General features: G+C 42.2%; 1 protein-coding gene across 1 annotated transcript; it reads right to left on the reverse strand.

Moving 5' to 3' along the window:
- Positions 1-5,969: 5,969 nt before the first annotated feature.
- On the reverse strand, positions 5,970-9,458 carry LOC112253591 (oocyte zinc finger protein XlCOF6). The gene is made up of 4 exons (XM_024425521.2): positions 9,155-9,458; positions 8,673-8,930; positions 8,406-8,502; positions 5,970-8,246 (listed from the first exon to the last, which is right to left on the reverse strand). The coding sequence occupies exons 1-4, from the start codon at positions 9,299-9,301 to the stop codon at positions 6,448-6,450; spliced, it is 2,301 nt and encodes a 766-aa protein (XP_024281289.1). The 5' UTR covers positions 9,302-9,458; the 3' UTR covers positions 5,970-6,447.
- Between the last annotated feature and the right edge of the window lie 15,298 nt (positions 9,459-24,756).

The raw sequence follows: 24,756 nt of genomic DNA on the forward strand, positions 1-24,756 counted from the left end.
GCGACAGCTGCTGTCTCCAGATCATTGATGTTCAACGCCACCTTCTGTTATGGAGTGTGCATTACAGACCCTTTTGAAACGTCATATTGCCAGAGATAAATAAAATAAAATGTTATTTGTCACATGCGCCGAATACAATAGGTGTAGACCTTACAGTGAATTGCTTACTTACAATCCCTTAACCAACAATGCAGTTTTAAGAAAATACCTACAAAAAAAGTAAGAGATAAGAAAAACAAATAATTAAAGAGCAGCAGTAAATATCAATAGCGAGGTTATATACAGGGGTACCCATACAGAGTCAATGTGTCAATCTGCAGGGGCACTGGTGTTGAGGTAATTGAGGTAATTATGTACATGCATGTAGGGTTATTAAAGTGGCTATGCATAGATAATAACAGAGAGTAGCAGCAGCGTGGGGGGTTCAAATAGTCTGGGTAGCCATTTGATTAGCTGTTCAGGAGTCTTATGACTTGTGGGTAGAAGCTCTTTAGGAGCCTCTTGGACCTAGACTTGGCGCTCCGGTGCCGCTTGCTGTGCAGAAGCAGAGAGGGCACTCTATGACTAGGGTGGCTGGAGTCTTTGACCATTTTTAGGGCCTTCCTGTGACACCGCCTGGTAGAGAGGTCCTGGATGGCAGGAAGCTTGACCCTGGTGATGTACTGGGCTGTACTCACTACCCTCTGTAGTGCCTTGCGGTCGGAGGCTGAGCAGTTGCCATTCGAGGCAGTGATGCAACCCGTCAGGATGCTCTCGATGGTGTAGCTGTAAAACCTTTTGAGGATCTGAGGACCCATGCCAAATATTTTCAGATACTGGATATAATTACGAGATGCTGGTGTCTCCGCCCTAACAATCGGATTCGTCGACCGTAGAGCAGAACAGCGGGCTGTCAAGCTCCCGCCTATTCCTCTCTTTGGATTGGTGGATACATTTCGTTATTTAAATACTTTTTGAATATTCTATGAGGGGTGTTGACGTCAACCACCTGTATTCAATGGAGAGTGATATGCCATGCTATTTCCATGAATATGTATCACAGGACGTTGGTGGCACCTTAATTGGGGAGGACAGGCTCGAGCAGAACGGTATCAAATACATCAAACAGATGGTTTGATGCCATTCCATTTGCTCCGTTCCAGCCATTATTATGTGTCGTCAACCCCTCAGCAGCCTCCACTGGTATGCATAGACTGTTTCGAACTCTGATATAAGATGATTTTCTCAAAATTGCCGCGATGTGACTTGCATCACACTTATCAGTACACTCGTAACAACCTAAGCATTACGAAACTTCTATTAGATCAAATGAGCCTCACCTATCAAAATAGCAATTCATTTTTTCCTTGACTAAATTCAGCACTCTCTCATTGCCCATTCCCTGTGGTGATACTGATGATTTGTTCCCCGACGTGACCACTAGATGTAGCTATAGGCCTACTCCAGGGGTGAACTTAACGAGGGAATTTCTGTTACTGCATCCCTGCAAAATAAAGATAAAAACGTAAAAAATCTGGCCAACTGACAATCGCCAAATGTCATTAGGCCTACACTTTTTGGCGTTTTGTGTAAAAGATGTCTGTTTCCATTCATCACTGTTTGGAGGCTGTAAATATGTTGTGAGTGGATGAACGTGAGCGGGGAGCCTAGTAAAGGAGCACTTTGAAGTCATTGTTTAACAATCAGATGGAAACTGGTTGTGTTTATTCAACAGTAAAAGGTAATACATTTTAAAAGTGAAATGATAAATCTTTATGACTAGGCCTACAGAGATCCTATTGAATTAATAAGGATTCTATACGTAATTCTAGGATTAGGTACATAAGAAATGTTGGTGCATGAGGTCCCATATCGGGATGAAATCACATCTACTTTCACCCCTGGCCTATTCCATCTAGCCACAATGGTAGAAACATAAACAAACCACTTTCTTAATAATTAATGATCTGCTTAACGTGAACAGATTTTGGGCAGAGTAAATAAACACTTTCGCTTCGCCTCTTCTTCTCTGATATCACCTGACGCAAACTTCCTTGCCCCATGGCCATGAATGTTTACATGTGACACTGGCAATGTCCCAATTATATCTCTCCCTCCCAAAGTGGGCACTTGTTCACTTTCCTTCACTGATTCGAAAGGAAATGACTGGTATAACACATGTGGGGGAAACCCATGTCTCTACAATTCCAATGCATTTAGATTTGTGGGAAGAAATTCATGAGTAGTGAACGAGTGCACACTTCCCACATTTTGGGCAGATTTTCTACATTTTGGTTTTGAAAAGTGCATCATCAGGGAATGGGGTATGCTACTTTAGATTCCATTGTGTTTTGTATTTTTGTTTATTTTCGCAGGTTTTGTGGATGGTAACGTTAAAGGGGCAATCTGCAGTTGCTTCATCCATTTTTGGACTCATAAATTAATGATATGTACCTATTGATTCATGAAGAATATAGATTATAAATGCCTCATGAGCCAAAATATACTTTTTTTTTACTCCTATGTTTATACACAAAGTAAATGCAAACACTGTATAGCCTCAAAACATGGTTAAAACTATCATATTGGTATTCTGGATGGTCACTCCTCGCATCCATAGCTCTGTCTATGAATTTAAGAGTGATAACATTTCTCCATCCCCATCCCTCAGCTTTTTGCCAAAACTGTGAACACTTTGTTGTTGTTTCAACTGCAGATTGCTCCTTTAAGCAACTGTGATGTCACAATGCACATACTCCTGGGGTGGCTCCGGTAGCGTTCCCTTCCTCAGACTTTGCATGCGTCAACCAATGGTTGCGTGCATGTCATCGACTGTGTCATTGACTGACAGGTTACTGTAACATTTGATGTGATTAGCTGACACGTAAAATATCTATCCAGGTGTTGTAAGATCTGGCACGTGTCAGCAAAACCTGGGCAGAGGAATGTGCCCATTATTTGCTGTTGCAGAGCAGTTCAAACTGCCAGTAGGGGAAGTAGCAGTCTGACTGGTTCTCCACCCTGGAGTTCAACAGCAGGTGGAGATCTTTGGCTTCACTGATTAAGTCTGCCCAGAGCACCCTAAAATGAGTGATGCTGGAGGTAGGCTCCTCTACAGTAACTCTCTCCTGCAGGGTGACTACCTCCTTGCACCTAGGGAAGAGGGCAAAGGGCCAGAGTCCCTGCTCTGACAGGGGTTCCCTCAGAGCATTTTAAATTGCCAGTAGGGGAAGCAGCAACTTGACCGGTCCTCCACCCTGGAGTTCCTCTTCCAGGCAGAGACCTTCAGCTTTGACTCTGAGATAGCCTCGCAGCGCGAGAACATTGAGTCTCTTTGTCATGGCCAAGGTCTCCACCTCAGCCACCTCAAGCAGTCTCGTCTATGACGAGCTCAGCCGCCTCAAGCCGAGTCTCCTCCATGACGGGCTGGTTGATCCAAGGGGGAGGCCACGGTTGCTGTCTGCTCCCTGTAAATGCAGGGCAGAATCTGCTCAGGGCACCCAGAAATTAGTGACTAGGCAGATCTGTCCCGGTTCAGTTGCAAATGAAGCTAAATGACCTTGTTTCAGACTCTTTTTATACAGTTTCAACTGACGTCACGATAGCATAATGACATAATAACCTTTTCCCTACTTTTTTTTAGGGTGTAGATCAGCTTTAATATTGCAAATAGATTGTGGCTTCCATCAATGTAATTGTCTGCATCATTTCCAATCCCCCATATACACTACCGTTCAAAAGTTTGAAGTCACTAAGAAATGTTCTTGTTTTCCATGAAAACGTACATGAAATGAGTGTCAAAATGAATAGGAAATATAGTCAAGACGTTGACAAGGTAATGATTCAAACTTTGCTATCGTCAAAGAATCGTCCATTTGCAGCAATTCCAGCCTTGCAGTCCTTTGGCATTCAAGTTGTCATTAAGTTGAGGTAATATGAAGAGATTTCACCCCATGTTTCCTGAAGCACCTCCCACAAGTTGGAGTGGCTTGATGGGCACTTCTTACGTACCATACGGTCAAGCTGCTCCCACAACAGCTCAATAGAGTTGAGATCCGGTGACTGTGCTGCCCATTTCGTTATAGACTGAATACCAGCTGACTGCTTCTTCCCTAAATAGTTATTTCATAGTTTGGAGCTGTGCTTTGGGTCATTGTTCTGTTGTAGGAGGAAATTGGCTCCAATTAAGCACCGTCCACAGGGTATAGCATGGCATTGCAAAATGGAGTGATAGCCTTCCTTCTTCAAGATCCATTTTAGCCTGTACATATCTCCCACTTTACCACCAACAAAGCACCCCCAGACCATCACACTGCCCCCACCATGCTTGACAGATGGCGTCAAGCACTCCTCCAGCATCTTTTCATTTTTTCTGCATCTCACAAATGTTCTTCTTTCTGATCCGTTCACCTCAAACTTAGATTCGTCTGTCCATAACATTCTTTTCCAATCTTCCTCTGTCCAGTGTCTGTGTTCTTTTGCCCATCTTATTCTTTTATTTTTCTTGGCCAGTCTGAGATATGGTTTTTTCTTTGCAACTCTGCCTAGAAGGCCAGCATCGCCTCTTCACTATTGATGTTAAGACTGGTGTTTTGCGGGTACAATTTAATGAAGCTGCCAGTTGAGGACTTATGAGGCGTCTGTTTCTCAAACTAGACACTCTAATGTACTTGTCCTCTTGCTCAGTTGTGCACCGGGGCCTCCCACTCCTCTTTCTATTCTGGTTAGAGCCAGTTTGAGCTGTTTTGTGAAGGGAGTCGTACACAGCGTTGTACGAGATCTTCAGTTAATTGGCAATTTCTCACATGGAATAGCCATCATGTTTCAGAACAAGAATAGACTGACGAGTTTCAGAAGAAAGTTCTTTGTTTCTAGCCATTTTGAGTCTGTAATCAAACCCACAAATGCTGATGCTCCAAATACTCAACTAGTCTAAAGGCCAGTTTTATTGCTTCTTTAATCAGAACAGTTTTCAGTTGTGCTAACAATTGCAAAAGTGTTTTCTAATGATCAATTAGCCTTTTAAAATTATAAACTTGGATTAGCTAACACAACGTGCCATTGGATGTTGATAATGGGCCTCTGTACGTCTATGTAGATATTCCATTAAAAAATCTGCCATTTCCAGCTACAATAGTCATTTACAACATTAACAATATCTACACTGTGTTTCTGATCAATTTGTTATTTAACGGACAAAAAGAATTTGCTTTTCTTTCAAAAACAAGGACATTTCTAAGTGACCCCAAACTTTTGAACGGTAGTGCATATTTTTTTGTAAATATATAAAATATTTACAGTGCATTCGGAAAGTATTCAGACCCCTGACTTCTTCCAAATTTTGTTTAAGTTACAGCCTTATTCTAAAATGGATGAATACATTTTTTTTTTAAATCATCAATCTACACACAATACCCCATAACGACAAAGCGAAAACAGCCTGTTAGAAATATCTTATTTACATAAGTATTCAAACCCTTTGCTATGAGACTTCAAAAGTCAAAAGTCCCTAAGAACACAGTGGCCTCCATCATTCTGAAATGGAAGAAGTTTGGAATCACCAAGACTCTTCCTAGAGCTGGCCGCCCGGCCAAACTGAACAATCAGGGGAGAAGGGCTTTCGTTAGGGACGTGATGAAGAACCCGATGATCACTCTGACAGAGCTCTGGACTTCCTCTGTGGAGATGGGAGAACCTTCCAGAAGGACAACCATCTCTGCAGCACTCCACCAATCGGGCCTTATGCTAGAGTGGCCAGACGGAAGCCACTGCTCAGTAAAAGGCACATGACATATATATATAAACATTCTATTGGTTGCAAGACTTTTGTATAATCATTTAAATTGAAAAACTCAAAGTTCTGAATATTTTTTACTGAATATCTTTAAACTCACAACCTTAGTTAAGCCTACATTAAAGGACACCTTTTCTTTGGTTCAACTGAACAGCGACATGGGTAACGAATAAACACACATATATATATATATATATATAATTTGATTCTAAGTAGATTTATTTAATTCAGATTTACAGGGACAAAACACAAGTCAAACACCTCTTGTTACCTGAGTTGTAAAATGAGCAAATGTATTGCAACATACTGTAAAATACTCATGCTGCAACATTACTGGTGCATGTGGGTTGAAATATGGAAATGCTAAATTCATATTACATACATATAATAACATAGTAGTACTTATCATTAGACTAGGCCCAGGTTACCTGAGAGACATGATGATAGCAACAGTGATGCAAATTTCAACCCATTCTAATATAACATCAGGGGGAATCCATGGAAGGACCATGGACGTACAGTAGAAGGCTTGCATTGTCATTTATGCAGCTTGTGTAATAGCTAGATATTCTAGAATTATAATTGCTACATGGATTTGCAACATTCATAGCATTTTTTGCTAAGCAGCTCCAGTTAGTCAGGTGTGTTGGTATTGTGCCATTATTCATACATTATTACAGTACTTGTGAGAGTCTCCCAACAGTCACTTCCACTATTTGTTCTTGAACTTCAATACACTTGTGTTCCTTCAGATTTCTCATACAGGAGAAGCTCTTCCTGCATTTGGAGCAGTTGTATGGTTTTTCCCCAGTGTGCACTTGCTGGTGAGCCTTGAGATTGTTCGCTTGGCTGAAAGTCTTCCCACACAAAATGCAGAGAAACGGTTTCTCCCCAGTGTGCACGCGTTTGTGGCGAACAAGGTTCTGTGCAAAACTGAAGCTCTTCCCACACAGGTCACAGGTATGTGGCCTCTCTCCAGTGTGAGTGCGTAGGTGAAGATTGAGGAAACGCTGTTTGGCGAACTGCTTCTCACACATGGTGCAGCTGAATGGTTTCCCCTCAGTGTGAATGAGCCGGTGAGCGTTATAGTAACTCAGGGAACTGTACCCTTGTTCACATATATCACAGGTAAACGTCTTCTTGCCTGTGTGGACCCGACGATGAGTTTTGAGATTGGTAGCGGTGTGGAAATTCTTTCCGCATTCTTCACAAGAGTGAGTTTTTTTCTCTGTGTGTGTCACCTGGTGCCTTTTCAGATAGTTTGCAGACCGGTAGCATTTTCCACACTCTAAGCAGTCATAGGGTTTGTCCCCACTGTGTATCTTCTGGTGGATCATCAGCGAACTCTTTTGGTTGAAGCTCTTTCCACATACGTCACATACAAACGTTTTCTCACCTGTGTGAATGCGCTGGTGGACTTTGAGATGACTAGCTTGAGTGAAACTCTTCTGGCATATGTCACAGGTGAACGCTTTAACACCAGAGTGAGTCTGCTGGTGTCTGCGGAGGTTAGGCGCTAAACTAAAACATTTGCCACAGATCTCACAGCTAAATGCTTTCTCACCAGTGTGAACTACGTGGTGGGTATTAAGGGCACTTTTCAGGCTGAAGCCTTTTCCGCATTGGTCACACATGTAGGGCTTCTCTCCGGTGTGGGTCCTTCGGTGAGCCTTGAGGCCACTTCTCTGGCTGAATCTATTGCCACATATGTCACAGCTGAAAGGTCGCTCTCCTTTGTGTACAGTCAGCACGTGTACATTTAAACTTCGTCTAGCTGTAAAAGACTTCCCACACGCTGTACACTTAAATGGTCTTTCTCCTGTGTGTACACCCTGGTGTACTATCATATCTCTCTGCCTGGCAAAAACCTTCCCACACTGAGAGCACTTGAATCTCTTCTCTCCTCTGTGTACAGCTATTCTGTGAGCTTTGAGGCTACATTTGGCAGGGAAAGCCTTAGCACACAAAGTACATCTTAATACCTTCTCTTTCTCTCCTTTGAAAACCACCTGGTGTTCTTTAAGCTGGCTCTGGGTGCCAAATATCTTCCCGCAGTATGTGCACTTGAATCGCTTCTCCCTGTTGTGGACTATAACGTGGTGTACTTTGAGACTGCACTTTGCTGTAAAGCCCTTCCCACAATGCGTACACTTAAATGGCCTCTCACCTGTGTGAACAACCTGGTGGGCTTTCAGGTTACTTAGTTTACTAAAAGCCTTCCCACACTGTACACAGCTTAAACATTTGTCTCCTTTGACAGATTTCTGGCCCTGGGTGCGTCTCACTGCACGCAGTCTCATTTGACGTACTGTGGGAGCCGCCATCTTAGCATCATTGGATATGTCTGTGGGCACAGCAGGCTCTAAGTCTTGGTCATCTTGGGCCTTTGCTGGTGAGAGTGGTGTAGTAATCTCCTCCTCTAAGTTGTGTTCAATAGTAGCATCCTCCCCATCCTCTGTCCTGGATTCTCCATCTGGGCAGTAGACATTCCATATTAATATCACTGCTGTTGTGCTGCAGTTTCAGCATTTCATTTAAACTTTCTAAGTTGTGAATATAAGATGTAATGCAGTCAGTTGTCTACATTCAGATTATTCTGAACGTATTGAAAGGTGACTTCATAACTGCTTACCTGTGTGCTCATGTGTGTGTCCTGTCTGGGTGTCCTGTTGCAGGGTACCCTCCTTCAACGTGATCCATTCAGCACATTCCTCCTCCGTCTCTGAAGACTAGACGTGAAATAATAAATCAGTGGAAAGTATCCTTCCCCAAACACACACTCTCTCTCTCTCTCTGACCTCTAACATAGGCTAGCTACATTCCTTGAATAGCAACTAATTTGCATCCTATTCATATTCAAGATATTGGTGACCAGTGATATGGATATATGGGAGCCTACCGTGCCACTGTTGACTTCAGACAAGCGCACAAATTTAGTCAGGTCTTTTCCTTGGGTCTTCCTGTCCTCTGCATCCACCTCTCCAAGCCCTCCAGTCGACCTCAGGTCCCCATCCATCACCTGGAGATTCTCCTTCAGAACCTGATTATCTCTCTGACACACAGACACTTGCAGACGCAGAGAAGCTGTATCCTCATCTATGAGACTAATGATTTTTTGCATGGCCTCTTTGCACAATCTCTTCATGGTGGCAGACAGCTGTATATGGAGAAGACAAACATATGACACTGACTCTTTTCTTAACTTCTGAGCTAGCTAGTCTCAATGACAATTTTCTGACCCGAGACATGACATAATAATGTCAAACAAACAATTAAGGTTAGCTACCCATACAATTTATCCTATGTAACATACACGTCCGTGCCAACACAATGCAGGCTGGTTAGCTAGGCAAATGTAAGCTCTGCTTGTGACCCACTTACCTCAGTCCCAGGGCCAGTGCACTGCCTCTGTGACTCGGTGTAAACGTTTTGACTCGTGCACTCGTCCAACAATTTACTTATTTCCACCACGGCTGCATTTACTAAAAGCCTCATGACGGTGGCCAGTTGATCCTTTAAACGTGACATTTTCCCTGAGATTTAAAAGCCTACATTTAGACAAATATAACGTTATGATTACGCAGTAGATGCTGTCACATTGTAGTTCACTGGCTAACTATTTCATTCAACAAGATGACACCAGCATCTCGTCAACAACAATAGAAAAGTTCTTCCGGGTCTTCTTCTTCTTTGATGGTGTTAACGGAAGTTGAATTCCAACGTGTTGCATTACCGCCACCTACTAGACTGGAGTACAACTCCCTTATACTTTGGTTAAAAAAATATATAAATAAAAAAATATAAATACCCTACCATCTAACACTAAAATCACAAAACAAATGTTTTAAAAAATCAATAAAACACCATCCTACTCCACTATTTAAATATATTTAGTCCTACCTCATGCCAACCTGAAATAGATGGGACATCACCACTTAACACACCCTGTAACTCTTCTGATGTCAAGTCTCGCATATCCAAATACTTCTCTGCAGCTGCCACCACAACCTCAGTTTTCTGCAAAATACATTCCAACCCTGCAGTAAAGTTGAAAACCATATAAATGCTAAAAATCAATTTTTCCTGAAACATACCGTTGAGGTCAGAAGTTTACATACACTTAGGTTGGAGTCATTAAAACTCATTTTTCAACCACTCCACACATTTCTTGTTAACAAACTATAGGTTTGGACATCTACTTTGTGCATAACACAAGTCATTTTTCCAACAATTGCTTACAGACAGATTATTTCACTTATAATTCACTGCATCACAATTCCAGTGGGTCAGACGTTTACATCCACTAAGTTGACTGTGCCTTTAAACAGCTTGCAAAATGACAGAAAATGATGTCATGACTTTAGAAGCTTCTGATAGGCTAATTGACATAATTTGAGTCAATTGATGGTGTACCTGAGGATGTATTTCAAGGCCAACCTTCAAACTCAGTGCCTCTTTGCTTGACATGAGAAAATCAAAAGAAATCAGCCAAGACCTCAGAAAGGAAATTCTAGACCTTCACAAGTCTGGTTCATCCTTGGGAGCAATTTCCAAAAACCTGAAGGTACCACGTTCATCTGTACAAACAATAGCATGCAAGTATAAACACCATGGGACCACACAGTCGTCATACCGCTCAGGAAGGAGACGCGTTCTGTCTCCTAGAGATGAACGTACTTTGGTGCGAAAAGTGCAAATCAATCTCAGAACAATAGCAAAGGACCTTGTAAAGATGGTGGAGGTAACAGGTACAAAAGTATCTATATCCACAGTAAAATGAGTCCTATATTCACATAATCTGAAAGGCCGCTCAGCAAGGAAGAAGACACTGCTCCAAATCCGCCATAAAAAAAGCCAGACTATGTTTTGCAACTGCACATGGGGACAAAGATTGTACTTTTTGGAGAAATGTCCTCTGGTTTGATGAAACAAAAATAGAACTGTTTTGCCATAATGACCATCGTTATGTTTGGAGGAAAAGGGGGAGGCTTGCAAGCCAAAGAAAAGCATCCCAAATGTGAACCACGGGGGTGGCAGCATCATGTTGTGTGGTTGCTTTGCTGCAGGAGGGACTGGTGCACTTCACAAAATAGATGCCATCATGAGGTGTGAAAATGATGTCGATATATTGAAGCAACATCTCATGACATCAGTCAGGAATTTAATGCTTGGTCGCAAATGGGTCTTCCAAATGGACAATGACCCCAAGCATACTTCCAAAGTTGTGGCAAAATTTAAGGACAACAAAGTCAAGGTATTATCGTAAAGCCCTGACCTCAATCCTATGGAACATTTGTGGGCAGAACTGAAAAAGTGTGTACGAGCAAGGAGGCCTACAAACCTGACTCAGTTACACCAGCTCTGTCAGGAGGAATGGGCCAAAATTCACCCAACGTATTGTGGGAAGCTTGTGGAAGGCTACATGAAAAATTTGACCCAAGTTAAACAATTTAAAGGCAATGCTACCAAATACTAATTGAGTGTTTGTAAACTTCTGAACCACTGCGAATGTGATGAAAGAAATAAAAGCTGAAATAAATCATCCTCTCTACTCTCTACTCTTCTGAAATTTCACATTCTTAAAATAAAGTGGTGAGGCTAACTGACCTAAGACAGGGAATTTCTACTAGGATTAAATGTCAGGAATTGTGAAACTGAGTTTAACTATATTTAGCTAAGGTGTATGTAAACTTCTGATGTCAACTGTACATCCCTTGTTGGCCTATCACTCTGTACTGGTACAGATATACTACTCACACCACTCCTCTCAGGATCCCTCCCCTTGTCCCAACTTCCTCTACTTTCTTTACTGCCTCAGCATATGACAACTTCTGCACTACTCTATCCCTGGAAACCTCAACCTGCTTCTCTCGCACTGGACATTTCTGATCCCCAGCCCCAAAGAACAGACAATGACTCTTCTGTTTCCCCACTCTCGCCACCCTGTCTGCATCGCACCAAATGACGAGCATCACAAACACCGGGAATCTTCCCCTTCAGTTGGTCAACTTTTACATTTACTGCTACCCCAGTAATCACTCCTTTCAAAGGCGCCCTTTTCTTGAGAGCGAAACAATTCACATTTCTTGCCCCCATTTGTTTAACGCCGAGCGCCTTCTCCCTCTGACCAGCAGAAACACAAACAATTATCACAAGACCACTTCTGGTTACCCCCACCGATTCCACAGTACCCAATTCTGTTTTCACCCACCCTGAAACCCCAAATAGATCAGCCAAAAAATGCAAGGGTCCACTTTTTCCAAAAACCTCACTCCTACTGTCACAGACTCATCATACTTCTGGGTCATGGAATTTCAGAAATGTTCAAAATAAAAAAGTCCCACATGTAATAGTAGGAAAGTGTCAATATCCTCTATTTATTCATGATATATGAAAACAATTGTCTAAACATGAACAATGATTCATTTGCATTTACATTTGGGTTTGAAAATATGTTCCAAAGTTAAATAAATTCCACCAATGCGAATCCCTGTATATGGAATACATATTCTGGGTGTCGCAGTAAAAGTTCTGTAGGGAATACTCAGTAGGATCTGTAGGATGTATATATGGTGTCATTTCATGGGGCACTGAATAATACGGAGTGTTACTGGCCTTTTACTCCACCCATTCTATTGGACACAACATGAATCACTGTATATGGAATACATATTGGCTTATAGAGCAAAATCTTTTCTACACAATTCTGTGTAGCAGGCTACAACTAATAAATGTAGCTAAAAAATGCTACAAAACCCACCTTCACAATGAGTTTATGCAGATCACTTGATTGGAATAAAACATTTGCAACTGGTTGTCGTGTATCTTCTTCAGCATTGTGGCCTCTTGCCCCTTCCGCTCTCTTCAACGCCTCCACATACGAGATCTGCCGTACAGCCCTGATCCTTCACACCTCGACCGCTTTCCCCATAACAGGGTACTCAGGGTAAGAGGCAGTAACTAAATCAAATCGAATTGTATTTGTCAATGTAAATAGTCTGGGTGGCCATTTGATTAATTGTTCAGTAGTCTTACATCTTGAGGGTAGAAGCTGTTAAGGAGTCTTTTTGTCCTAGACTTGGCACTCAGGTACCGCTTGCCGTGCAGTAGCAGAGAGAACAGTCTATGACTTGAGTGACTGGAGTCTTTTTTGGGTGTTCCAGTGATGTACTGGGCAGTACATATTACCCTCTGTAGCGCCTTACGATCAGATGCCGAGCAGTTGCCATACCAGGCGGTGATGCCATCGGTCACGATGCTCTCGATGGTGCAGCTGTAGAACCTTTTGAGGATCCGGGGACCCATGCCAATTCTTTTCAGTCTCCTGAGGGGGAAAATGTGTTGTCGTGTCCTCTTCACAACTGTCTTGGTGTGTTTGGACCATGATAGTTCGCTGCTGATGTGGACACCAAGGAACTTGAAACTCTCGAACCGCTCCACTACAGCCCCGTCGATGTTAATGCGGGCCTGTTTGGCCTGCCTTTTCCTGTAGTCCACGATCAGCTATTTTGTTTTGCTCACATTGAGGGAGAGGTTGTTGTCCTGGCACCACACTGCCAGGTCTCTGACCTCCTCCCTATAGGCTGTCTCATTGCTGTCAGTGATCAGGCCTACCACTGTTGTGTTGTCAGCAAACTTAATGATAGTGTTGGAGTCGTGTTTTGCCACGCAGTTTTGGGTGAACAGGGAGTACAGGAGGGGACTAAGCACGCCCCCCTGAGGGGCCCCAGTATTGAGAATCAGCGTGGCAGATGTATTGTTGCCTATCCTTACCACCTGGGGGTGGCCCGTCAGGAAGTCCAGGATCCAGTTGCAGAGGGAGGTGTTTAGTCCCAGGGTCCTTAGCTTGTTTAGAGAGAAACATTTAGATAATTTTAGAGTAAAGTGGTAATATGTTGGATGAGTGTGTTGGGGGCAACTCGCCCCCGTTACTAGAGGGTAACTGGCGTACTCGAAGTGCTAGCTAGCAACCTTACTACCAGATCGTCTGAGGTAAAATACATTAAGAATATAACGTAACTTAATTGCAGGTTGTTAATGTTTCCACAAACATTTGACATGTGGCCATATCTTTTGCAATTCCCACACTCTACCTCACATATCCAAGCTTCACATGTGCATTTAGAGTCTCTATTGATAGGCTTTTCTCATTCTTTCCATTTATCATACTGGTCAGGCGATGAGCACTGTCCACTCCTGAGATTTTCTAAATAAGGTAGGCTACTCGTCATCAATATTGAACGAGACTCCAGATATAATGGTGCTTTCAAGAGATCTGGGAACTCCGAAAAAAATCGAGGTTAAATCATTGTGCGCGAGTCAGCTGTTTTTTAACCCGCAATCGCCCGCTAATAAACCAACCGCAACCGCCGATTATACAGTATGTGATAAAGTGAAAATCTGAGACCTGCTCCCGACCCTAACCCTCAAATATAGAACATGCACTGCGCTCTAGGCTACAGTCAGAGAAGGCAGAACGATTTTTTTGACAGGGGGTGCAGGATTTTTGGTTGTTGCCTGATTTAGATATGTTTCTGCTTATAATTTACGACATTTTGGTGGGTTATTTGTAGTTCTGTTTGTCTATAATTAGATATATGCAGCTTCTCTTCTGACATTATGTTGCCATAGAAGACCAAATAAACCCTTTCCCACCAGAATAATGTCATAAATTGTAGAATGAATGCTTCAGTCTAGTTGATATTGGTAACATTTTTTGGTCATCTCGGATTCTTTCGCAGAGCTAAGACATTTAGGGATCTGGGAGAAAATGCAATAACCCCCCAAAACTGGGAAATATTTTCTGTGCAAAATTTCCAAATTACATTAGTTTACCATGCACAAAGCGAGGTCCATACAAAAATGGAAACGTATAGAAGGAATTGGAACGCCGACTGCGAGCCAGGCCTAATTGCCCAACATCAGTGCCCGACCTCACTAACGCTCTTGTTGCTGAATGAAAGTCCCCACAGCAATGTTCCAACATCTAGTGGAAAGCCTTCCAACAAGAGTGGAGGCTGTTATAGCATCAAAGGGGTACGAACTCCATGATTTTGGAAGGAGATGTTCGAGGAGCCGGTGTCCACATACTTTTGGTCATGTAGTGTACATATATGAAAATTGTGCATTTCTATATTTTGTAGAAAGAAACATGAAACTAAAAAGTTCTACCTGATGACATCATCAAAAACGTGATTTTCAAACACAAGATACACGGTGACGTGGGAAGCAAAGAAAATACCTTCCCTCTAACTAGAAACTTGTTGCAGGTTTTGAAAATCACTGTAAAAAAACAACTTTTAATCCTACCCTGTGATGTCACAGAGAAGCATTTTTTTAGGACCTTATTATCTATTTAACCACACATGTAGACACTGGTTTGGTGCTGAAGATAATGAATATGAATATAATGAAAAGTGGTGGAATTGCCCTTTAAATTCATGTTCAGTCTGCCACATATTCCTTGTTATTCCCCTTTATAGCCACACAGTGGTGCTGAGTGTCAAGAGTTTACCAAGAGGAAACTGCTATGGGCTTTCTCAGGGTTGATCATTAACCTCAGTGACAAACCATACTAAGATATTGTTGGTTTTGCCCTATAGTTTAGAGTAGATTACACCAGTATTGGCTGAGATATAGTGCCTATTGTACCACTAAAGGAAAACAGTGATAAGGACACGGTGAACAGTCTCTAACGTTCATGATAGCAAACAGGACTGGAAGAGAAAGATAAACCAGAGGGAGTCTCTAGAGTCTAAGAATCTCTATCATGGCCAAGGAGTGATGCATCCTGGTCAGTTGACTCAAAGCTAAGAAGCTCTCCATTTCATGGTTGCATTGTACCGGGATACAACGGTTTAGAAGCCATTTCAAAGCTTCAGAAATACCTGATTCGCATTGTATAATGTAAAAAATATATTTTGTGTGTGTTAATGTGGGATGATAGAGAGGTTTTGCATTTGTATGTGTGTATTTGTATTCTTACCCTCTCCTTTGATATCATGGGAATTGCCAATCACAGCAGTCCCTGGAACTGCTGGGTGTTAATCCTAAAAGACAGAAGACAACCATGCAGGAAACAACATTACAGTGACTCTTTAACATAATCATGAAATGGATTTTATTAGTGATGGAAAAAGTACCCAATTGTCATACTTGAGTAAAAGTAAAGATACCTTATTATAAAATGACTCAAGTAAAAGTGAGTCACCCAGTAAAATACTACTTAAGTACAAGTCTAAAAGTATTTGGTTTTAAATATACTTAAGTATCAAAGGTAAAAGTAAATGCTGTAAATCATGTCATTCTTTCTATTAAGCAAACCAGACATCACTAACTTTTACAGGTGCACAATCGAGAGCATCCTGTCGGGCTGTATCACCGTCTGGTACGGCAACTGTACCGCCCATAACCGCAGGGCTCTCCATAGGGTGGTGCGGTCTGCACAAAGCATCACTAACTACCTGCCCTCCAGGACACCTACAACACCCGATGTCACAGGGAGGCAAAAAAGATCATCAAGGACAATAACCACCCAAGTCACTACCTATTCACCCCTCTTCCATCCAGAAGGTGAGGTCAGTACAGGTGCATCAGAGCTGGGACAGAGAGATTGAAAAACAGCTCAAGGCCATCAGACATCTCAAGGCCATCATATTGTTAAACAGCCACCACTAGCACAGAGAGGCAGCTGCCTACCTACAGACTTGATATCATTGGCCACTTTAATAAATGGAACACTAGTCACTTTAATAATGCCACTTTATCTTGCATTACTTATCTCATATGTATTTACTGTATACTGTGTCCTTCACTATCTATTCTATACTATATATTGCATCTTAGCCGCCTGTCACTGATAATCCATTTATTTTATATTTATATATTCTTATCCCATTCCTTTACTAGATTGTATGTATTAGGTTTTGTTGTGGAATTGATAGATATTACCTGTTAGATACTGTTGTCGGATATAGAAGCATAAGCATTTTGCTACACTAGCAATAACATCTGCTAACCATGTGTATGTGACCAATACAATGTGATTTTAAGACAAATTCAGTGCATGGAGATTATACTGTACTTCCATGTAGATGTACTATTTACTGAAATGACTAGTAAAAGAAGTGGAGGAGATGTTTAGTGGGGAGGTCACATTTCCACTCCAACAAAGCCCTGTAGATCTGTTAAATAAGGAAAGGAAGCATATGCTGTCTAGTTTTAATTGCGAAAGGAAGTAAGGCGGGTGTGACCCATCTACCACAGGGTCACATCGGGTCAAGCCTGAGGGATTGGTGGACATAAAGCTATCTATCTCCGTTCTAAAGTCTCTGTTCTGAAGATGAAAAGACTTGGGACTAACTAGAGACTCCACAATTCATGTATAAAAAAAGCAAGGAACAGATCACCTTCTCCTCCATGAAAACAGGCTGAAGGCCGAAGAAGGGCCTCATGGCTATGGCCCCTCAGCTGGCTGAGGGGCAATACACACACATACTGTCTGTGGGGACAGGGAGAGAGACAGGAGATGCATGGAAAAGTGCAATAAGCAGGGTTAAAGGGATGTGATGCTGACTTATTGGAGAGTAGTTGACATGTACTGTATTTGACCAAAGTCTGGCTGCACTACAGATTGTCTATGTTTTCCTGACAGGGAAGAGTGGTGTGGGGTGTATTGAAAGGAACCCCTGTGGCAAATTAGTAATATGTGATAATCACCTTAATAAAAAAGGAATTGTATTACTGGACAAGAAAATTGCACTTCATTTTCTTATTAAGCCTTTGGAAGAACCCTACTCTCCAGTCCCCCTCGAAAGACTTCACACATATGCTCATGGAGAAAACCCCAGAAAGTGATTTTCGAGGAATTAGGTCATGGCCCTCCCCACTCGCCCGCTGGGGGGTGTGGGGAGTCAGGGAGAAGGGGGTAAGTCTGTTGTGGGTGATGGGGGGGGGGATTATTTTAATTCATTTTCAGTGGAGCATGCAGATGTTCCTTGTGCTAATCGGAAATTAGTGTTAAACCACTGATAAACAGTATCAGACAGACTTACTGGCTAGATCAGCACAGAAACTACCACAGCAAATCAAGATGTGCCTTAGACACAGAGCTTTCTCCTCCAGCAGCATGCAACACAACAGCACTAACGTTAGCATTTATTTGATGCAGAAAATAAGCTTGCTTATGTATGATTGTCTCCTCCTTCTTACAAACCTAACTTGACCTGATTTTTTAGAAGCATTTGATAAGCCCCTGGCGTTATGTTATGTACGGTATTATGATGCTTGTTCCATCATGGTGGTGCAATAAAAATCTTTAGAGACTTTACAAATTACGACGCCTCTTTAAAAAGACTGATCATTCGGCCATTCAGCTAAGACCATCAAAGCTGAAGCCTTTACCACACCAGGCAACCTGGGCCGAGACAGTCAGCAGCCCTGAGGTTACCTGTCTGTCACCATGTATCCACTAAAGGGCATCTTCCATTTGACCCCACGTTGTAGAATCATTACCATACCTCGTGATTGATAGTCACCCCCACTGCATGAAGAAAGATCTGTTCAGTACAGTTACACTCTGTGATAGTTCAAGAAATTGTGAAATGCACTCTAGGCATATAAATGCTGTATTATCCGGGCTGCCTTTTTACTGATGGGCTTTTCAGCTATAAGATACTAATAATAAAGATATGATTTTTTTAAAACTGTTTTGATTCATTCTCATTTTGGTCTATAAATGTGATGCTGATAGCTATAGCCAAGAACTGAGAGACACATATTTTGTTAATGTCATTGTAACACTGACAGGAATCACTGTAATCAAGTCAAGTTTCCATTTTACGCAAAGCCATTAACTTTGAATTTGGATTGGCATCTATGCGACTAAATTACATACAGAACAGTTCATCAGTCATTTAATATATCTGGTAGAATCACCTGGTTGATAGTATAATAAGTTGTGCTGGATGGTTTGACAACATTGGTTCGCTCACCAGAGCCGAGGGTCTTGAGGGAGAACCTGTCATACTTTTTCACCCAGCGCTCCTAATACCGTACTTCAGCAGCAGCCAGATGGCAGTGGCAGCACAGTAGAGCCGGTTAATTCCAAGTTACTCCACTGTCTCCCAGTATCGCCCTGAGGGGACAGAGACAGATCGTCATCATGGCAAAGCCATCCACTACATGCATACACATAGTTATTACTCATCAGAAATAAAGTATATCCTTCCTGTCTCTATAACCCACTTAATACGGGCACAAGAGAGAAGAACAGGACATTTCCAATTATGCCAAAGCTACAGAGCTCAATGGCCGATGTCCCACCACTACAGAGTTACAACAAACCTTAACAATCAACTGATCAACTCTGAAGTACCTCTTCAGTTGACAACCCAAGGTAGTAAACCAAGACTAAACTTGTTGTCAACTCAGTGAATGAGTCACTCAACACTAGAGAAATGCCTATACTGCATACTATATGACAATGTTTGCTTTCATAGCCAAGGAATATGTACTGTAGCACAACTTTGTTATTCACCCCCATCTCATGATCAAATGGTTTAGACCACAGGGGTCAAACTTATTCCACGGAGGGCTGAGGGTCTGCAGGTTTTCGCTCCTCCCTTGTACTTGCTTGATTAATGAAGGTCACTAATTAGTAAGGAACTCCCCACACCTGGTTGTCTAGGGCTTAATTGAAAGGAAAACCCCCAAACCCAAAACCAGCAGACAGTAGGCCCTCCATGGAATGAGTTTGACACCCCTGGTTTAGACCGAGTGGAGGTTTTGACTGCTCGGCGTGAGCTTCTCTTCTTCTCCCACTTTGACCATGCAGTGACGATAGCAAAAGTGATTGCTGTCCTTGTTAACTTTACCCTGTATATGTAAAAATGACCATATACACTGATTATTTCAAGCATAACTACCAAAACTATTGCTAATGGTAAACCTGAACAATCAAGATACAATCAAATGTAAGCCCCGATCAGCATGTAGCCTACCTATATGATGAGAGTCTCTGGCGGCAGCTTACCGGTAGGCTACTTCATTCCAGTAAAACACAATTTCGATAGCCATTCGATCAAAATAACCTAGCAAATTACGTCTGTGAGTGGTGCTAAACTACAATGCAAACCGATCACTTTACAGGTCTGCTACTGGCTTGTCCTACTCAGACTCAGCATTACCTCCACCTGGCACAAGAAAAAGTGTGAGAAACAAGTATTACCTCCTCCAATGGGATGTCTAATTTGCCCATGGAAGTTGGGTTAGTGGTCCTCTGGGCCACAAACATATGTTGGACAGAGGGGCAGTTCTTCACTGCTGCATCTACTGTAGGTTTCAGGTCTATGAACCGACCTCCCCTCACACCTCGGTTGCACATGATCACAGCTTTACACTGGGCTGCAGATGGGGGACACAGTCAGAGATCTGAGACCGTGCTGACATCACTATACAGTCCAATTGAGAATATGAAGCACTTTGAGAAAATGCAAAAAGCTGATAACAATTGGCTGAATTACTGTTATCTATTGGTTCTGTTTGAGGTATATACTGTACATGTTATAAATGTTTGACGTGACATGTTGCTCCTAGTTGTCTGTCCAATCCTTCAGTCCGTTTCCTAATCTGCAGGCCTTCGTAATTGGCCTGGTTTCTGTCTGACCGCAAAATTCAGCTTGAAATTGAACAAACCCTTGTCTAATCTCATGATGTTAGAAGCATTTGAGTTCAACAGGACCGTTTCCCACTGGAGTTAATTTGGAAGAAAAGGGGAAGAGACTAACAATGACTGGCGTATCCCAGCTACAACGGCCGAGAACATGTTCTATGCATAATGACTCACCTGGGAGTGCTGAGAACCTTCGAAGACCGTTTAAACATCAGTCATTTATCCTGTGCCTTTGAACAGAACATCTGAAATGACTGTAAACTCTCAACATGATGGAGCTTTATTTAAAGGCACACAAAGCTTAAATATTGGGTCCCGATTTCTATGATTACAGTCTCTAAAATCTCAAAATGTTGAATAGCTGCAGGCATGCACAATTGAAATGCCCTTTATTGCCCTTGTGCTCAGTCAACCATTCAAATGTTATGTTTGGGCTTATGGAGGCAGCAACTGTATACAAAACACAAACGTCCTTGAAATGCATTCTCGGGTTACCAACTGGACCATGAGATCTCGTGACATGCCCAAGGTTTCTAGCAGAATGACAGCCTGCTCCAACCATTATGGTTGAACAGTGTTGGCAACCTTGGCTAGTGTGACTTGACCCCTAACATTTGTAAAAGCCTAAATTAAGAGTTCATCTCAGTCAAACATGAGTCCAGGCCCAGTATCACTCACCATCTTGAATCCTCCCAGCCAGGGCCTCTGAGCTGAACATAGCTAACACTACCACGTCTACAGCACCAATACGAGCACGCGTAAGCATGGCAGCCACGGCGATGGGCTACACTGGCATATAGATGGCCAACCGGTCACCTTTGTTGACCACATGCCTCTTCAGGGTGTTGGCTAAGCGGCAGCAGGTAGTCTCAAGTAGCTCCCTGTAGAACAATCGTATCAAGGTCAGACTAAAGTTATTACTTGGAGCAGCAGTTACCTCAACTGTTGTTGCATGTGTACGTTAGTAAAAGTATGAGTACTGTATTGATTCCGTCAAACACTATCTGACGGAGAACCTTCCAGAAGGACAACCAACTCTGCAGCACTCCACCAATCAGGCCTTTTATAGTAGAGTGGCCAGACGGAAGCGACTCCTCAGTAAAAGGCACATGACAGACCGCTTGGAGTTTTCCAAAAGGAACCTAAAGGACTCTCAGACCAAGTGAAACAAGATTCTCTGGTCTGATGAAACCAAGATTGAACTCTTTGGCCTGAATGCCAAGCGTCAGGTCTGGAGGAAACCAGGCACCATGCCTAGGGTGAAGCATGGTGGTGGTAGCATCATGCTGTGGGGATGTTTTTCAGCTGCAGGGACTGGGAGACTAGTCAGGATCGAGGGAAAGACGAATGGAGTAAAGTACTAAGAGATCATTGATGAAAACCTGCTCCAGAGTGCTCAGGGCCTCAGACTGGGGCGAGGGTTCCCCTTCCAACAGGATAACAACCCTAAGCACACAGCCAAGACAAGGCAGAAGTGGCTTCTTTACAAGTCTCAATGTTTCTTGAGTGGCCCAGACAGAGCCCAGACTTGAACCCAATCAAACAGCTCTGGAGAGACCTGAAAATAGCTGTGCAGCGACACTCCCCATCCAACCTGACAGAGTTTGAGAGGATCTGCAGAGAGGAATGAGAGACACTCCACAAATACATGTGTGTCAAGCTTGTCACATCATTCCCAAGAAGACTTGCAGCTGTAATTGCTGCCAAAGGTGCTTCAACAAAGTACTAAGTAAAGGGTCTGAATACTTATGTAAATGTGATATTTCAGTTGTTTTTATATATATGTGCAAACATTTCTAAAAACTTGTTTTTGCTTTTGCTTTGCTACTACAGATCAAGTTGTAGAAACATCTCAAGGGTGATCATTGGAAACAGGATGCACCTGAGCTCAATTTCAAGTCTCATAGCAAAAGATCTGAATAATTATGTAAATAAGGTATTTCTGTTTTTTATTTTGAATACATTTTGTTTTTGTTTTGTCATTATGGGGTATTGGCGGTAGATTGACGAGATGTTTTATTTATTTAATCCATTTTAGAATAAGGCTGTAACGTAACCAAATGTGGAAAAAGTCAGGAGGTCTGAATATTTTCCGAATGCACTGTATATACTGAACAAAAATATCCTACGATGAAACGTACAGAGGAAAGTTAGTTACAGGTATCGAAGCCTATGACAAGCAGCCAACTGTATTTTACACTATTTTCATTGTTATATTTTTGCTGCAACAGTGAAATTCTGCAAATAAGTTTTGGGGTGCAATTTCTGACTCAGCTGGGGCAACATTCCATTTCACTTTTAATAATTTACATGTCCTATAAAGTAGATTGTGGTATTTAGAAGACATATCAAAACTTAGATGAATAAAATGATGTTTGTGTCAAATATTTAATGATTAACCTATTGATTTCCTTTTCTATAGCCTAATGTGTGGTATACATTTTCCTTTGAATTGTTCATCAGCGTCATCTCGTGTAGGCCCTTAATTAAATAAGATAAACACTTCAATTAAAACTCTAAATGGGCTGCTACTCTGTTATGACATGTATTCTCATATTCAGGAAAAGTGCTGCCTCCTAGAGGACCATAAAGAAGGGTGAAATTATATTCTCATTTAATGACATTTCAATCCCATCATCTGGATTAGTGGAAAACAAAATGCAATCGTTTCAATATAACCTGCAAACACATTCCAACACTTTGTTCAACAACAATTAACCCTTCAGTGTGTGATACATTTAGACCTTTTTTCCCCCCTCAAATCCCTAGTTGAAACATTACATTATATTGGGTTTGTCAATGGGCATAATGTCTAAAATAGCCTAATAGAGGCCTATTATGCTGAGGACAGTCATTTCCAACCCTTGCTTGAATAGTATAAATTGGTAATTTTAACAGAAATCAATTCTTAATCAACACACTGAATATCTACTGAAAAAGCTTTAGGCCCATAACCTCCTAATAAATTATGTATATATAAAAAATAAAAATAAAATATATATATATATATATATATATATATATATATATATATATATATATATATATATGCTAGTGAATTATCCACCATAAAATATTAATGTTCATGAACTGAGTCAAACAAACATTTGGTAGGCAGTTCCTGCTTGACAAAACAACAACAGATATTATTATGTTCTTTAAACGAACACTATTTTCCATTAAGAGACAATTCCAACAAAAGGCCAGATTATTTTCTCTGTTAATCTATAATGCTCTAAAGTAGTACCATCATATAATTGTTGTGTAGTTTGGGGGAGGGGATGGAAAGGTATGAAAGTGTCTTATAGATTTGTGGGATAAATTCTGATTGGTGACATTTTTACAACCCTCCTTCTTAAAACTGCCTCTGTCTGAAGTGCCTCTAGGTCTTCCCTCCAAACCTAATCTAACACACCTGATTCAAATAATTAGCTGGTTAATAAAAATGTGTCAGGTTCGTTACAACTTGGGTTGGAGTGGAAACCTACAGGCTCTCCGGGAACAGGGTTGGAATGGAAACCTACAGGCTCTCCGGGAACAGGGTTGGAATGGAAACCTACAGGCTCTCCAGGAACAGGGTTGGAGTGGAAACCTACAGGCTCTCCAGGAACAGGGTTGGAGTGGAAACCTACAGGCTCTCCAGGAACAGGGTTGGAGTGGAAACCTACAGGCTCTCCAGGAACAGGGTTGGAGTGGAAACCTACAGGCTCTCCAGGAACAGGGTTGGAGTGGAAACCTACAGGCTCTCCGGGAACAGGGTTGGAATGGAAACCTACAGGCTCTCCAGGAACAGGGTTGGAGTGGAAACCTACAGGCTCTCCAGGAACAGGGTTGGAGTGGAAACCTACAGGCTCTCCAGGAACAGGGTTGGAGTGGAAACCTACAGGCTCTCCAGGAACAGGGTTGGAGTGGAAACCTACAGGCTCTCCAGGAACAGGGTTGGAGTGGAAACCTACAGGCTCTCCAGGAACAGGGTTGGAGTGGAAACCTACAGGCTCTCCAGGAACAGGGTTGGAGTGGAAACCTACAGGCTCTCCAGGAACAGGGTTGGAGTGGAAACCTACAGGCTCTCCAGGAACAGGGTTGGAGTGGAAACCTACAGGCTCTCCAGGAACAGGGTTGGAGTGGAAACCTACAGGCTCTCCAGGAACAGGGTTGGAATGGAAACCTACAGGCTCTCCAGGAACAGGGTTGGAGCGGAAACCTACAGGTTCTCCAGGAACAGGGTTGGAGTGGAAACCTACAGGTTCTCCAGGAACAGGGTTGGAGTGGAAACCTACAGGTTCTCCAGGAACAGGGTTGGAGAACCCTG

The sequence above is a fragment of the Oncorhynchus tshawytscha genome, linkage group LG01, assembly GCF_018296145.1.
Source record: "Oncorhynchus tshawytscha isolate Ot180627B linkage group LG01, Otsh_v2.0, whole genome shotgun sequence".
NCBI lineage: Eukaryota > Metazoa > Chordata > Actinopteri > Salmoniformes > Salmonidae > Oncorhynchus > Oncorhynchus tshawytscha.

Bases quoted from the DNA above. Each gene is read 5' to 3' on its own strand.
- LOC112253591 (XM_024425521.2), bottom strand. From the start codon at position 9,301: ATGTCACGTTTAAAGGATCAACTGGCCACCGTCATGAGGCTTTTAGTA. The intron at 8,931-9,154 runs GTAAGTGGGTCA...CTCCATATACAG, and splicing joins GCACTGGCCCTGGGACTGAG to CTGTCTGCCACCATGAAGAG. The intron at 8,247-8,405 runs GTAAGCAGTTAT...TCTACTGCCCAG, and splicing joins ACACACACATGAGCACACAG to ATGGAGAATCCAGGACAGAG.